At 49.1% G+C, this 12,369-nt stretch overlaps 1 protein-coding gene across 2 annotated transcripts in view; it reads left to right on the forward strand.

The window, feature by feature from the left end:
* The window catches only part of Acsbg1 (acyl-CoA synthetase bubblegum family member 1), a 59,976-nt gene extending 47,758 nt beyond the window's left edge, over nt 1-12,218 (forward strand). For both annotated transcript variants that reach the window (XM_075965872.1, XM_075965873.1), the window contains 6 exons: nt 313-494; nt 1,841-2,071; nt 3,367-3,584; nt 7,991-8,130; nt 8,607-8,853; nt 11,652-12,218. In XM_075965872.1, coding sequence (XP_075821987.1) covers nt 313-494; nt 1,841-2,071; nt 3,367-3,584; nt 7,991-8,130; nt 8,607-8,853; nt 11,652-11,737 — 1,104 coding nt within the window. In that variant the 3' untranslated portion in view covers nt 11,738-12,218. The remainder of the gene's footprint in view (nt 1-312; nt 495-1,840; nt 2,072-3,366; nt 3,585-7,990; nt 8,131-8,606; nt 8,854-11,651) is intronic.
* The last annotated feature ends 151 nt before the right edge of the window (nt 12,219-12,369 follow it).

The following is a 12,369-nucleotide window of genomic DNA, read 5'->3' on the forward strand; positions in this document are numbered from 1 at the left end:
CCTCTTGCTTCAGCCTCCTAAGTGCTGGGATTACAAATATTCTCCACAGTATGTGGCAAAATGAGGTTATCATGCTTGAATTAGACGCAGACAGGTCTGAGGGATCCAGGTGCTGCTCGGGCATCTGGATACAGTGGTCCGCAAGGGACACCAAAGTTCTGCAATGCAGCTGTTGAACTACAGCCTCCGCATGCGCACAAACTGGGTGCAAGCGCGTGCGCTTCCACAGGTGCGCCCGCTTGGAGTGTTTATACTGTGAGGCTTGTGTCTGCAGGCCTGGTACCACCTCTGCTTCTCTCTGGCCTTGAGCAGGGGAGCCTGGTGAACACACTGCGGGAGGTGGAGCCCACATCCCACATGGGGGTGCCTCGTGTGTGGGAGAAGATCATGGAAGGGATCCAGGAGGTGGCGGCTCAGTCAGGCTTCATCCGGCGCAAGATGCTGCTTTGGGCCATGTCCGTGACCTTGGAACAGAACCTCACTTGCCCTAGCGAGTAAGTTTGGGGCAGGAGGCCTGGGGAGGTGCAGGGCCAGTGCATACACAGTAACAAGCAAGAATCTAAAAAGCTGTCCTGGTTCCAGAGGCCTTCAGCTTGGGAAAACATTGCAGTAGTCTCTCTGTATCTGGGCTTGTACTCTGATACCATTGCAAACCTGATGGGGGTGTTAGCTGGGAAGACTGGCTTGATGTTTTTTCTTAAGAACTCACCCTCGTAGGGAGAGCTAGCTCTTGCCAACTGCTCGCCCTCAGTAGCTGGCTTCCGTGATACAAGCCTAGCCACTCCAGTTTTTCCATTTGACTACTCAGCTCGTTCCCAAATCCCTTCCGCTTGCTTATTATTGTAACTTTTTGTTTATTGAGGCAAAGTCTTTTTGTTTGGTTGGGTTTTGTTTTTGGTTTGTTTTTTGTTGTTGTTGTTTTTGTTTGTTTGTTTGTTTTCGAGACAGTGTTTCTCTGTAACTTTGGAGCCTGTCCTGGAACTAGCTTTTGTAGACAACGCTGGCCTCGAATTTACAGAGATCCACCTGCCTCTGCCTCCCTAGTGCTGGGATTAAAGGCATGCACCACCACTCCCAGGGAGAGAAAGCCTTAATATGTAGCTCAGGCTAGCCTAAAGTTCAGGCTTCTCCTTCCTTGGCCTTCCAGGTGTTGGGGTTATAGATGGAGACCATCACATCTGCCTCATGATTTCTTTTTAAATTCCCACACAGTAGACATCTGGCCTTGTTTCAACATAAAAATGCTTCTCATGTTGAGTGTCCAGCTTAGAGTGCTGATCGAGCAAGCACAAAGCTCTGGCTCAGGTCCTTTGACCTGAAAGACGGAGTGAAGGGGCAGAGGGGCTTCCATTATAAGTGTGTCTTCTGAAGCAGTGTCAGCTTTGTGGCAGAGATGCGGACACACCTGTTCACCTACAGCGTCATTCACACTCACAAATGGTGGCTGTGCAGCCAGGCCTGGGGGAAGGATGGATGGGCAGGTCTGTGATCCCAGCTCTCAGGAGACTGAGGCTGGAGAATGGCAGTTAAGGTATGCCTCAGCCACAGCTAAGTTCAAGGCCTGAGTAAATTCATGAGACTGTCTCAAAAGAAAATAAAAATAAAAAAGAAGGGTCTGGAGAGATGGCTCAGCTTGTTTGACTCCATGACATGTTTGCATGCAACCCGGAGGAGTCACGCTTATAATCACACACAAATTCATGTTGCGCATAGCAGGCCAGTATCCAAACTGTCCGCAGTTCATCACAACACACAGCTTCAATGGCCATGCCGGCGTGTGCTCCCGTGAGTGTCTTTGTGTTTCTTTCTGTGGACTGTTCTTTCCTCTACCCCCTCGCAGTGACCTGAAGCCCTTCACAAGCAGACTGGCGGATTACCTAGTATTAGCCAAGGTCCGTCAGGCTCTGGGCTTTGCCAAGTGTCAGAAGAACTTCTACGGAGCAGCCCCCATGACTGCAGAGACACAGCGCTTCTTTCTGGGCCTTAACATCCGCCTGTACGCAGGCTATGGCCTCAGCGAGAGCACAGGCCCCCACTTCATGTCCAGCCCCTACAACTACCGACTGTACAGGTAAGGTCTGAACTTGGGACACACTGAGAGCTCAGGTGTCCTTGCTGACACAGTTTGGTGCCTTGGGGGACTGTCCCTCTTACTCCCCCTTCCACACTGGAGCCTTGGCCTCAAGTGCCAACAGGGCCATCTTGGGCCAAGCCCCTTGCTTGCCCCCTTCATCTAGATGGGCAGTCTTTGCCGCTGTGACGTGTGTCCTGTGGCTGAAGACACCTTAGCTGCTGAGACCAGGAGTCCCTGGTGAAAAAACCTCCTTCTTCCATTTTTCCTAGTAGGGTAGGGAATGCTAGACTGTGTCCCTGGAGAGCTGATGGACAGGCTCCTGCTGGGGTGAGACTGGGAGTCAGGGCAGGCTTCTGGAAGGTAGGGAGGTCAGTGAGTTCTGGGGAGGGATTTAAGAGTGGTCTGTTGTCGTTGGCAACTCCCTCTGCATCTGGTATGATAGTTTCTACTATTAGCGTTTTGGCCATTCATTCATTCATTCACTCATTCATTTGATGAAAACCCTAAGGTACTAATTAAAATACAAAATCCCTCTGCTTTTAAGATGGCTCAATAGGCAACTCACACAATGAGAATCCGAGTTCATATCCCCTACATCCATGTAGAAAGCCAGGTGGGAGGCAGGTGCAAGTGGTCCATTGTGAGTTCAAGGCCAGCCTGGTCTGTGTAATAAGTTTCCGTTAAGGCAGAAATACATAGTGAGAACCTGTCTTGAGTGTCATGGCGCATGCCTAATCCTAATGCCTGGGATATGGAGACAGAAAGAGCTCTAGAGTTCCCTGGCTGGCCACTCTCAAATTGCTGAGTCCCAGTTTCAACCAGCAATCATGTCACACACACACAAAAGAAAAAATCAAGGGCTGGAGAGATGGCTCAGAGGTTAAGAGCACTGACTGTACTTCCAGAGGTTCTGAGTTCAATTCCCACTAACCACATGGTGGCTCACAACCATCTGTAATGAGATCTGGTGCCCTCTTCTGGCCTGCAGCATACATGCAGACAGAATATGATATATGTAATTAATAAATATTTTTTTAAAAAGAATAAAAAAAAAATCAAGTCAACTGTGACAGAGGAATATATCCAACATTGACCTCTGGCTTACACACACATACACACAGACACACAGACACACAGACACACACACACACACACACAATTACTCTTAGGTCTTAAAAAGCAATCCTGAGAGGGATTGCTTCACTGCCACCAGTGAAGACCATGTAGATCCCAGAGAGCCCCAGCAGAGGCTGACCCAGACTTTTCTCCACCCTTGTCTCTCTCATCACCAGCTCTGGCAAGCTGATCCCTGGCTGCCGGGTAAAGCTGGTGAATCAGGATGCCGACGGCATCGGTGAGATCTGTCTCTGGGGCCGCACCATCTTCATGGGCTATCTGAACATGGAGGACAAAACGTGCGAGGCCATCGACTCAGAAGGCTGGCTCCACACGGGTGACATGGGCCGTCTGGATTCTGATGGCTTCCTCTACATCACTGGGCGCCTCAAAGGTGAGCAGCCCTGCCCTGGGGCACAACAAGGGCAGAAATAAGTCTACCCCAACGCCCTTTGTTGCCATTGCCAGCCCTGAACCCTCCATGAGTGTTACGTGCCTCTACCAGCGTCAGCTCTGGGGCGAGTACTTTCACAATCAATAAGAACATCCAGAGAAGTTATGTACCTACTTCACGGTCACCTAGAGTGAATGGGGGACCTGGGGTTCACTTCCCCAGAGGAAACAAGACAAGCCTCCAGGAGACTCCAAGGCATAAGTATTATGCTGGGTTTTTTTTTGTTTGTTTGTTTTTGGTTTTTGTTTTTTGACACAGGGTTTCTCTGTAGCTTTAGAGCCTGTCCTGGAACTAGCTCTTGTAGACCAGGCTGGCCTCGAACTCACAGAGATCCTCCTGCCTCTGCCTCCTGTATTATGCATTTTTATGTAGAAACACAAAACGTGACAGAGAGTAGGGTAGAATGGATACAACATTTAAAATAAAACGTGAAACTTCAAAGGCAGAGAAAGGGAAGCTATAGAAACTCCTCCATGGAAAGACGTTTGTGTAGTACCATAGCCCCCAGGTGGCAAGCCCACTCTTTCCGGAGCTTACACAGGCAGGAGTGCAGCTCAACCTGGGTTCCAAGGAGGCTGTGGTCCTTTGTGGATGCCGGAGGTGGCTGTACTGGCCAGTGAGCCTCAGAGATAAAACCCTAGCCCCGGAGCAGCAGGTAGCTGCTAAGGGGACTGTGCTCGCTTCCGCCACCTAGTGTTCACTTTTGTAATGACAAATGAGGAAACCCGCATTCTAGCCCTGGGAGGAACCAGCCATGATTTTAGACAGTGTGGTGAACATGGTTTTCGATAAGAATACAGATACCTTTCCTCCAAAAACATACAATTAGGCCAGTACTGTCCACCAAAAGCGCCCTTCCCTCACTGTCCCTCAGTGTCACCTTTCTCACCTGCCAAGTCCATGAGCCAACGTTGGGATTGTTCTGTTTCTCGGCACAATCTCCCCTTGAGTAGCTTTAGGGGCGGGGGCGGGGAGGCTGGTGTCTGCTTCTGTGGTTCTGCAGCTGTGAACTTCCTCTCCATGGTGACTCTGGACATTTGCCTTTGATTTCACTGCTCAAGTGTATCAGTAGATTGGCTTAAAAGATGACTTTCATCTCGTTGGAGTTGTAGATTAGTTTTGTGAGGTTGTACGTCTTTCGGAATTGAGTCTGCCGGTCCCTAAAAGTGCTTGCTGTCTCTCCCCTCTCTGGCTACTAACGTCTTTTGACTTTTCTCTCAACAGTGTATTCTATTGTTCAGTATAGAGTTTTTTTCATCCCTTCACTAATATTCACTTGGAGAATTTTATTTGTATGCTATTGTAAGTGATGACATTTAACATTTTTGTGTCTCAATTTGTTTGTTGCTGAGATACAGAAGGCAATTACCTGTTTTTTATATATTGGTCTTGGGTCAAACAATCTTTTCCTTATTCTAGGGATTAAATAGAGGTACTTGAGCAGGCTAGGCGAGAACCCTGCTATTGACCTACCTACCACCGAGATTCTTACTTTTTTGCCTGAGAACAGGGTCGTGCTAATGCCTAGGCTGGCCTCAAACTTTTAACCCTTGTGCCTTAAGCTTGCCAAGTGGCTGAGATTGTGAATGTCACTAGGCCTGCTTCAAATGACCTTAAGGAGTTCACAGAGTAGTTGTCCTGGAGTCTTGAGTTTGTTTTATTGCCATTTGCTCGTTTGTTGGCTCATTTATTAAGCAGGGACTTGCTAGGTAGTCCAAGCACTCACAGCAATCCTTCTGCCTCAGCCTCCTGATGGCAGGGATTTTGTGTCACATGCATGACCACTATTTATTCTTTTGAAGTTCTGGGGAATGAAACCAGGACATTGCCCGCAGCCGGCAAGTGCTCTCTCACCACCGAGCGGCCTCTCGAACCCTCGTGCCAGGTCTAGCATGTGTGCCCTTTTGAATTTCCTATGGACAAAATCATGTCGTCTGTACACAGTGACAATTTTAGTCCTTCCTTTTCACTCATCATCATTGCTATTATTATTATTATTAATTATTATTGCATTCTCATCCAGGCTAGGAAAACCTCTTCTGTCACAGTAGTGGACAGAAATGGCAATAGTTGGGCTGGCTTAGACCCCGATCACCAGGCATAAAAAGAACAGAACATTGTGTGGTAGAGGCAGTTCTTGATTTGTTCCTGATCTCAGCAGAACAACTTCAACATTTAAAAAACATTTTCTAATTCTAACGTTTTTTTTGCATGTGCACACAGGTGCACACATGCCATGATTCATGTGTGGAGGGCTGAGGTCAAATTTCAGCTGTCAGTTTTTCCCTTCTGCCTTATTGAAGCGAGACCTCTCTTAATTTTGCTGCCCTGCATGCTCTAGGCTAGCTGCCCATGAACTTCTGGGATAATTCTCTTATCTCCACCTCCCACCTTACTGTAGGAGCATTGGGATTACAAATGTACACTACCTAGTTTTTCAGGGGTTCAGGGGAATCGAACTTGGGTCATCAGGCTTGCTCAGCTGGTACTTTCGCCTGCCGTGCCTACCCCAGGGCCTATGCTCTATAGCTTAGTGCTCAGTATGTTTGCTACAGAGCTGTTGAAGGCATTCTTCACTAGATTTAGGAAATTCCACTCCGTGTTAGTTTTCTAGAGGGTTTTAGTCACTTAGTGAAAACGCTGGTAGGAGTGGGGAGGGTGGGAGGGACAGAGAAAGGCGGGAATAAGGCTCACGGGAGTAGCTATGAGAGAGGCTAGAACTGTCCACCAGGTTTCTAGAGTTTGTTTTGCTCTGCCTCCTGCTGCTCCAGCAAACCCTGATCATTTGAACTCGTGTGGATTCCTCTCTGACCAGTCCATCCCCTCAACAACTCCCATGGCTTCAGTCACTGGAATATTCTAAAAACATTGCCCGAGAGTTCTCAGTGCTTGCTGTCTGCAGGGAGGCCTTGAGACTATTGGTCCCGAGCCCTCTTCGCCCTGGTTGATTTACTGCCTCCGTCCCCAAAGGCTATGTGCTTCTATGGCTCTGCCTGTCAAGCCTCTTTCCATGGGTCTCATCTGTGGGACCACACGCTTCCTGTCCCCTATAGCTCCAGTGAACCGTGAACTCCTCCCAGCCAGGCCCTGTCTTGTTCTGATCTGTGCCTGATGTCAGGCTGGGCCTGTGAACAGAGTGTGGCCAGTGACCGCTTTTGAATTAGATAACATAGGAGGACAGGAGACAATCCCACACACCAGTCAAAGTATGTTTCATGCATTTGTTTTATATAATTTTATCCTTTTTTTTTTCTAAAAGGCAGTGGGTTTGTTTACCCTCTGACTGGACCTAGGGAAAGAGGAACTTTTCGGCTCCTCTCGGCCTTGCCCACAGCGCTGCTTCAGCTTCTGGAGTTGCAGGGAGTGTGGTAGTATAAGGAAAGGAAAGGTGTCAAAATCTTGTCCTGGGAGATAGCTCTTCCCCTGGTAGTCAGGGTTTCCGGCTACTCTCACACCCAGCACGGGGTTCACTGGGAAGATTTTCAGTGTTTGGTTCTGTTGAGTTGATTGCTGTCTAGCGTGGAAATCTGTCATCGCTCAGAAGAGAAGACTGTGACCTTAAATGGTGGGCTGTGGTCTTGACCTTTCCACAGACACGATAAAAAATGAATGAAACACACACCCTGGGTGGGTAGAGAGATGCAGGAGAGCTCAGAGAAGGAAGCAGTGAGAAAGGGGCGGGGCAGGGAAGTGGGGACTGGAGGCGGGGTCGCGGGAGGGGTAGCCTATTGATGAAGGCTGCCTGCTGAGCAACAGGTAGGAGAACAACTGGTAGAAGCTGGCTGTGCAGAAAGGAGAGGTTTGAGTCGGTGGGGGGGGGGGCACACGACACGGACAATGTCTAAGTGCTGGGTCTCAGAACCGAACTGGGTGTAAACCTGAGGTTTGTTACTCTGCACCATGCGGCAGTGGACGAGTTACTTCTGGCCTCGGCTTTCTCTCTGCAGACGGCGATAAGAGAACCCCTCATTAGAGGCCAACTATGGGAATGGAATAAAGTGCCCTGGGTAAAGCTCCAGCCTGTGTACCCCAAACCATGCACCTGGGCACGACTGTCTTATAATTGACTGGCAGTCAGTGAACAGAGGCTGGAAGGGGAAATGTCACTGCCTGAGCAGGGGCGGAGAAAGAGGTTAAGAAGCACCATGGGATAAGCTGGCCCAGCAGAGAGGGACTTGGGCAATAGGCTGAGGAATGGGTGACATAGTAATCATTTGTTCTCAAGGGCTGCTGGAGGGTCGGGGGGGCCTGCTTCATGGCTCCGACAAGCACTGCGCTCGCTGCTCAGGCTTCTCCAGCTGTGGCCTGGGAGTGTGGTTCAGTCTGGACCTGACTTGCCTCTGCAGAATTAATCATCACTGCGGGTGGGGAGAATGTGCCCCCGGTGCCCATTGAGGAGGCCGTGAAGACAGAGCTGCCCATCATCAGTAGTGCCATGCTGATAGGGGACCAGAGGAAGTTCCTGTCCATGCTGCTGACTCTGAAGGTATGTCAAGGGCCCGGGCTCTGGGGTTGTATGTAGCAGGAGGGTGGTCTGCAGTGTAGCCCAAGCTGCTCCTGGCATTCAGTTTTATCCTGGCGTCACTCAGCCACTGCCGTGCACCGTGAGGGTGGGTGGAGATTCCTCTGCCCCATGGGCTACTGAGACGATCCTTCCACTCGCCAGTACATTCCAGTTTGCAGAGGTCTGGCTGCCCACCCACACACTCGGGGCCTCAGCATCACAGCCAGGGAGGAAGACTGGCTCCTGCTGAACGGGTGCTGACATCACCAGCCAAGGTTTAGCCCTCCGCCCACTGTTCTTTCCACCACTCCTCGGGGCAAGCACAGGACCTTGCCCACCATAGACACATCACTCTAAAACCGAGTCCACAGGAATTCCCACCTTGTTCCTGTGACATCCTCCCAAACCAAAGCGTGGTTCTGTGGAGAGGGAGAGACCCTCATCTGTCTTCTTTTCAGTGCACGCTGGACCCAGAGACATCTGAGCCAACGGACAACCTGACGGAGCAAGCTGTGGAGTTCTGCCAGAGGGTGGGCAGCAAGGCCAGCACCGTATCCGAGATTGTGGGGCAGCGAGATGAGGCTGTGTATCAGGCCATCCAGGAAGGGATCCAGAGGGTGAACGCAAATGCGGCAGCCCGGCCCTACCACATCCAGAAGTGGGCCATTCTCAAACGTGACTTCTCCATTTCCGGTGGAGAACTGGGTAAAGTTTTCTTTTCACAGTTCCTGGGGCTGTGCGGGAGGGCAACGCCCATGGCAGTGGCAGTGGGGAGCCTGTTAGGAAGTAGCCGTGCCAGCAGAAGGTGTCAGACAGGGCTTTGGACAGCATCTGAGCTGGGTGCCTCTGATTCTGTTCGTTTGAAAATGTCACTTTCAAATCCACGGGATGCAACCACCTTAGATTAGAAATACCAAGAGGAAAAATTGTATCTGCCCTGAACATATGCAGTTTTTTAATCCCTTAAATAATAATCCTCACAAAATATTTACAGTGTCTTAGGTATCAAAAGTCATCTAGAGACAACTTAGAAGCATAAAGGAAGACAGGTTGGTCCTGTGCAGATACCTGTCATTTCACACATGGGGCCAGAACACTGGACTCTGGTATTGGGGTAGGGAGCTCCCAAAACCTGTGAGCATGGGATGAGTGTATTACACATGTGGCAGAACTCATCAGTATCAACAGGAAATGCTTAGCTTTGCCTTAACCATGAGACTCTATTCTGTTGAGTGATAGTGCAGCCATCGGGTACACACCATAGCCCTGAGGGCGCCAAGGCTGCAGTGAGACCGCTATAGTCTGTGACATCAGCCACATGGCTGCTAAAAGGATAGAACTATCTGGGTCACAGCCCAAGCCCATAAGAGCCTGTGGTGCAGCCCCAGGTGGCCAGAGGAGTCTCTTAGCTATCGGGCATCTTGGGGTGCTCATGGCACAGGACACTGAGCATGGCTCCTTGGTGAGACTCTCAAGGTGAGACACACATTGAAAGTAGTCATACTGTCTGCAGCAATGCTCTGCTGTATCAGAGATGCTGGGAATATAGAACCAGATTTGTTCACACTAAATGCACGGGCAACTGAATGGAAGGCAGCTCATAAAGACCCTAACCTTGATGTTTCTAGTTGAGGGTTGAGTTATGCACACACAAAAAAAAACTTTAAGTTACCCAGTACCTTAAGTTGAAAACTGATTTGAAATAACTAAATATGCAAACAATAAACATTATCTCCTGTTGACAGAAGTTTCTGCCCCATCCGGTCCCAAAGAAATACACAGAGGTCTACATTAATTATAAACTGGTTGGCCTATTAGCTCAGGCTTCTTATTAACTCTTTTAACTTATATTAGCCCATAATTCTTTTCTATGTTAGCCACATGGCTTGGTACCTTTTGTCAGTGAGGCATTCTCATCTTGCTTCCTCTGTGTCTAGATGACAACTGCAGACTGAGCCTTTCCTCTTCCCAGAATTCTCCTGTTTTGGTCACCCCACCTCTACTTCCTGCCTGATCTCCCTGCCTATACTTCCCACTTAGCTACTGGCCAATCAGCATTTTGTTAAAGCAATGCAACTGATAAATCTCTACAGGGTACAAGATCATTGTGCCACAGCCATCTCCATTTTGGTGGGCCAAGAATCGGGAGCGACTGATCCGAGTGGCCAGTCTGGGAGTTTTCCGCCATACTAGTGGGCTGAGTGGTGGACACTGGAGCCCAGGATGTACTTGTTGCCCACTCGTATTAACTGATCACTCAAAACAGCTCAGCGGGCAAGACTTCAGTTCTCGGTCAGCAGACCTCCGCACAGCTGCTGGCTTACCTAGGAATGCTCTGAGAGGAGGCCTGAGACGGAGGCCATGTGATTGCACCATCATTTGCAGCTGGTGCCCTGCATGCACAGGTCCCACATCTATGGATCTAATCAGATCAAAAACTTTAAAAAAAATTATGTTACTATGTAGACCCCCTCCCTGATTCTTTCCCCCAGTACTGGGATTGACTATAGGACCTCTAACAGGCCAGGCAAGAGTCTACCACTGAGCTGTCTCCCTGGTTCTTTTCTTTTTCAATTTTGTGACAAAGTCTTACTAAATTGTCCAGGCTGGAGGTCCTGAACTCACTGTAGCTCAGGCAGGCCATGAATTTGTGATCATCCTATGTTAGCCTCCTGAGTAGCTCGGATTACAGGCCACAAAGGCCTGACTAGGCATTTTTTCCCATTATATAAACACTAGTTTATTTACATGCCATTCATACTGCATTTGGTATTCTGAGCAGTCTAGAGATGGCTTGGAGTGTATGCATTTGCATAGGTTTTGTGCAAAAGAAAGGATTTGAGCATATTCTAGCTTAGGTATCTGAAAAAGGTTTCTGGACTCACACACCCATAGTCTGAGAGATGGGTATGTTCATGCAAGGGAAAATCAGTTGAGGATCATGTTGGGGACACTACTTCATTATGTAATGGGGAAAAACAAAAGTCACTTCTGCTCCGGAAAGTGGCACTCTGCCACCTCCTCTGTATCCTATTGGCTGCAGACCAGCCCTAGTTCACTGTGACACAGGGAGGCTCAGGGGATAATGCTGAGGGACTCTTGCTTCAGAGGCTGGCTGGACTGCACACCCTGCTTCTCTGACTGACTTCCTGTCTCCTGTGAGATGTCTTACTTTTCTACTGCTGTGATAAAACACCATGACGAGGTAACATAGAAAAGTGTTAAATGGGCTTACAGTTTCAGAGGGTTAAGAGTCCACAATAGCAGAGCAAAGGCCTGGCAGCAAAAACAGCTGAGAGATAACTTGAAGATAGCACAAATCTTTGAAACCTCGAGTCTACCCCATGACACACCTTCTCCAAGATCTCCTAACCCTTCCCCAACAGTTCACCAACTGGCAACTAAGTACTCAAACGTAAGAGCTTCTGGAGGCCATTTTTACTCAAACCATATCTTCTCAACTCATCATAGGCTTCACTCGTTTCCTTCAATTTTTGTTTTAGGCCCCACCATGAAACTGAAACGGCTCACAGTTCTGGAGAAGTACAAAGACATCATCGACTCCTTTTACCAAGAGCAGAAACAGTAGTCAGGGGCCATGCTCCTGCCAACTGCTGGAGGGAGACGGCCTGGTGTCTCCCCGCCGGGACGCAGGAGCCTCTGACAAACGGGTTTCACCCCTAGTTCAGGGCACAGCACTGACACCTCCAGTACCTTAACCACTGCTCCTGCTCAGGTGTCAGAGACCACTCTCCTTCTGGAAGAGAAGACTGTTATTTTAGCCTCAGTCCAGGCAGACTTACAAGGTTCTAGTCCTCGGAACAGGTCTACCAGGGCTGGCTGCTGGAGAGGGAAAAGGTGACAGCCCCAGTACTAATGTGTGCTGCAGAGACAGCAGTCGCAGCTTGCCTAATGGCATCACTTAACTCTGGCATCTTCTTGGACGCTAGTACCAGGCTCTCCTCCACTTTAAACACAATAGGCTTGATGCTTAACAAACTGCTCCTGCCTATGTGGCTGTATTTAATGTGTAATTTTGAGTATTAAACCTTTTAACAGACCTGCAACAAGTACCTGGTGTTTTTTGTCGACTGGGCAGGTGGGACAGAGCGTGAACAGTTAACCCACGGAAGTGAGAGTTAACCATTAGTGTATCATTAGTGCCCTACAATACACAAAGGTGCAAGATGGGGTCAGGTGGAACGTTCCAGTTAAAGCAGC

This window comes from Microtus pennsylvanicus, chromosome 3 (assembly GCF_037038515.1).
Source record: "Microtus pennsylvanicus isolate mMicPen1 chromosome 3, mMicPen1.hap1, whole genome shotgun sequence".
NCBI lineage: Eukaryota > Metazoa > Chordata > Mammalia > Rodentia > Cricetidae > Microtus > Microtus pennsylvanicus.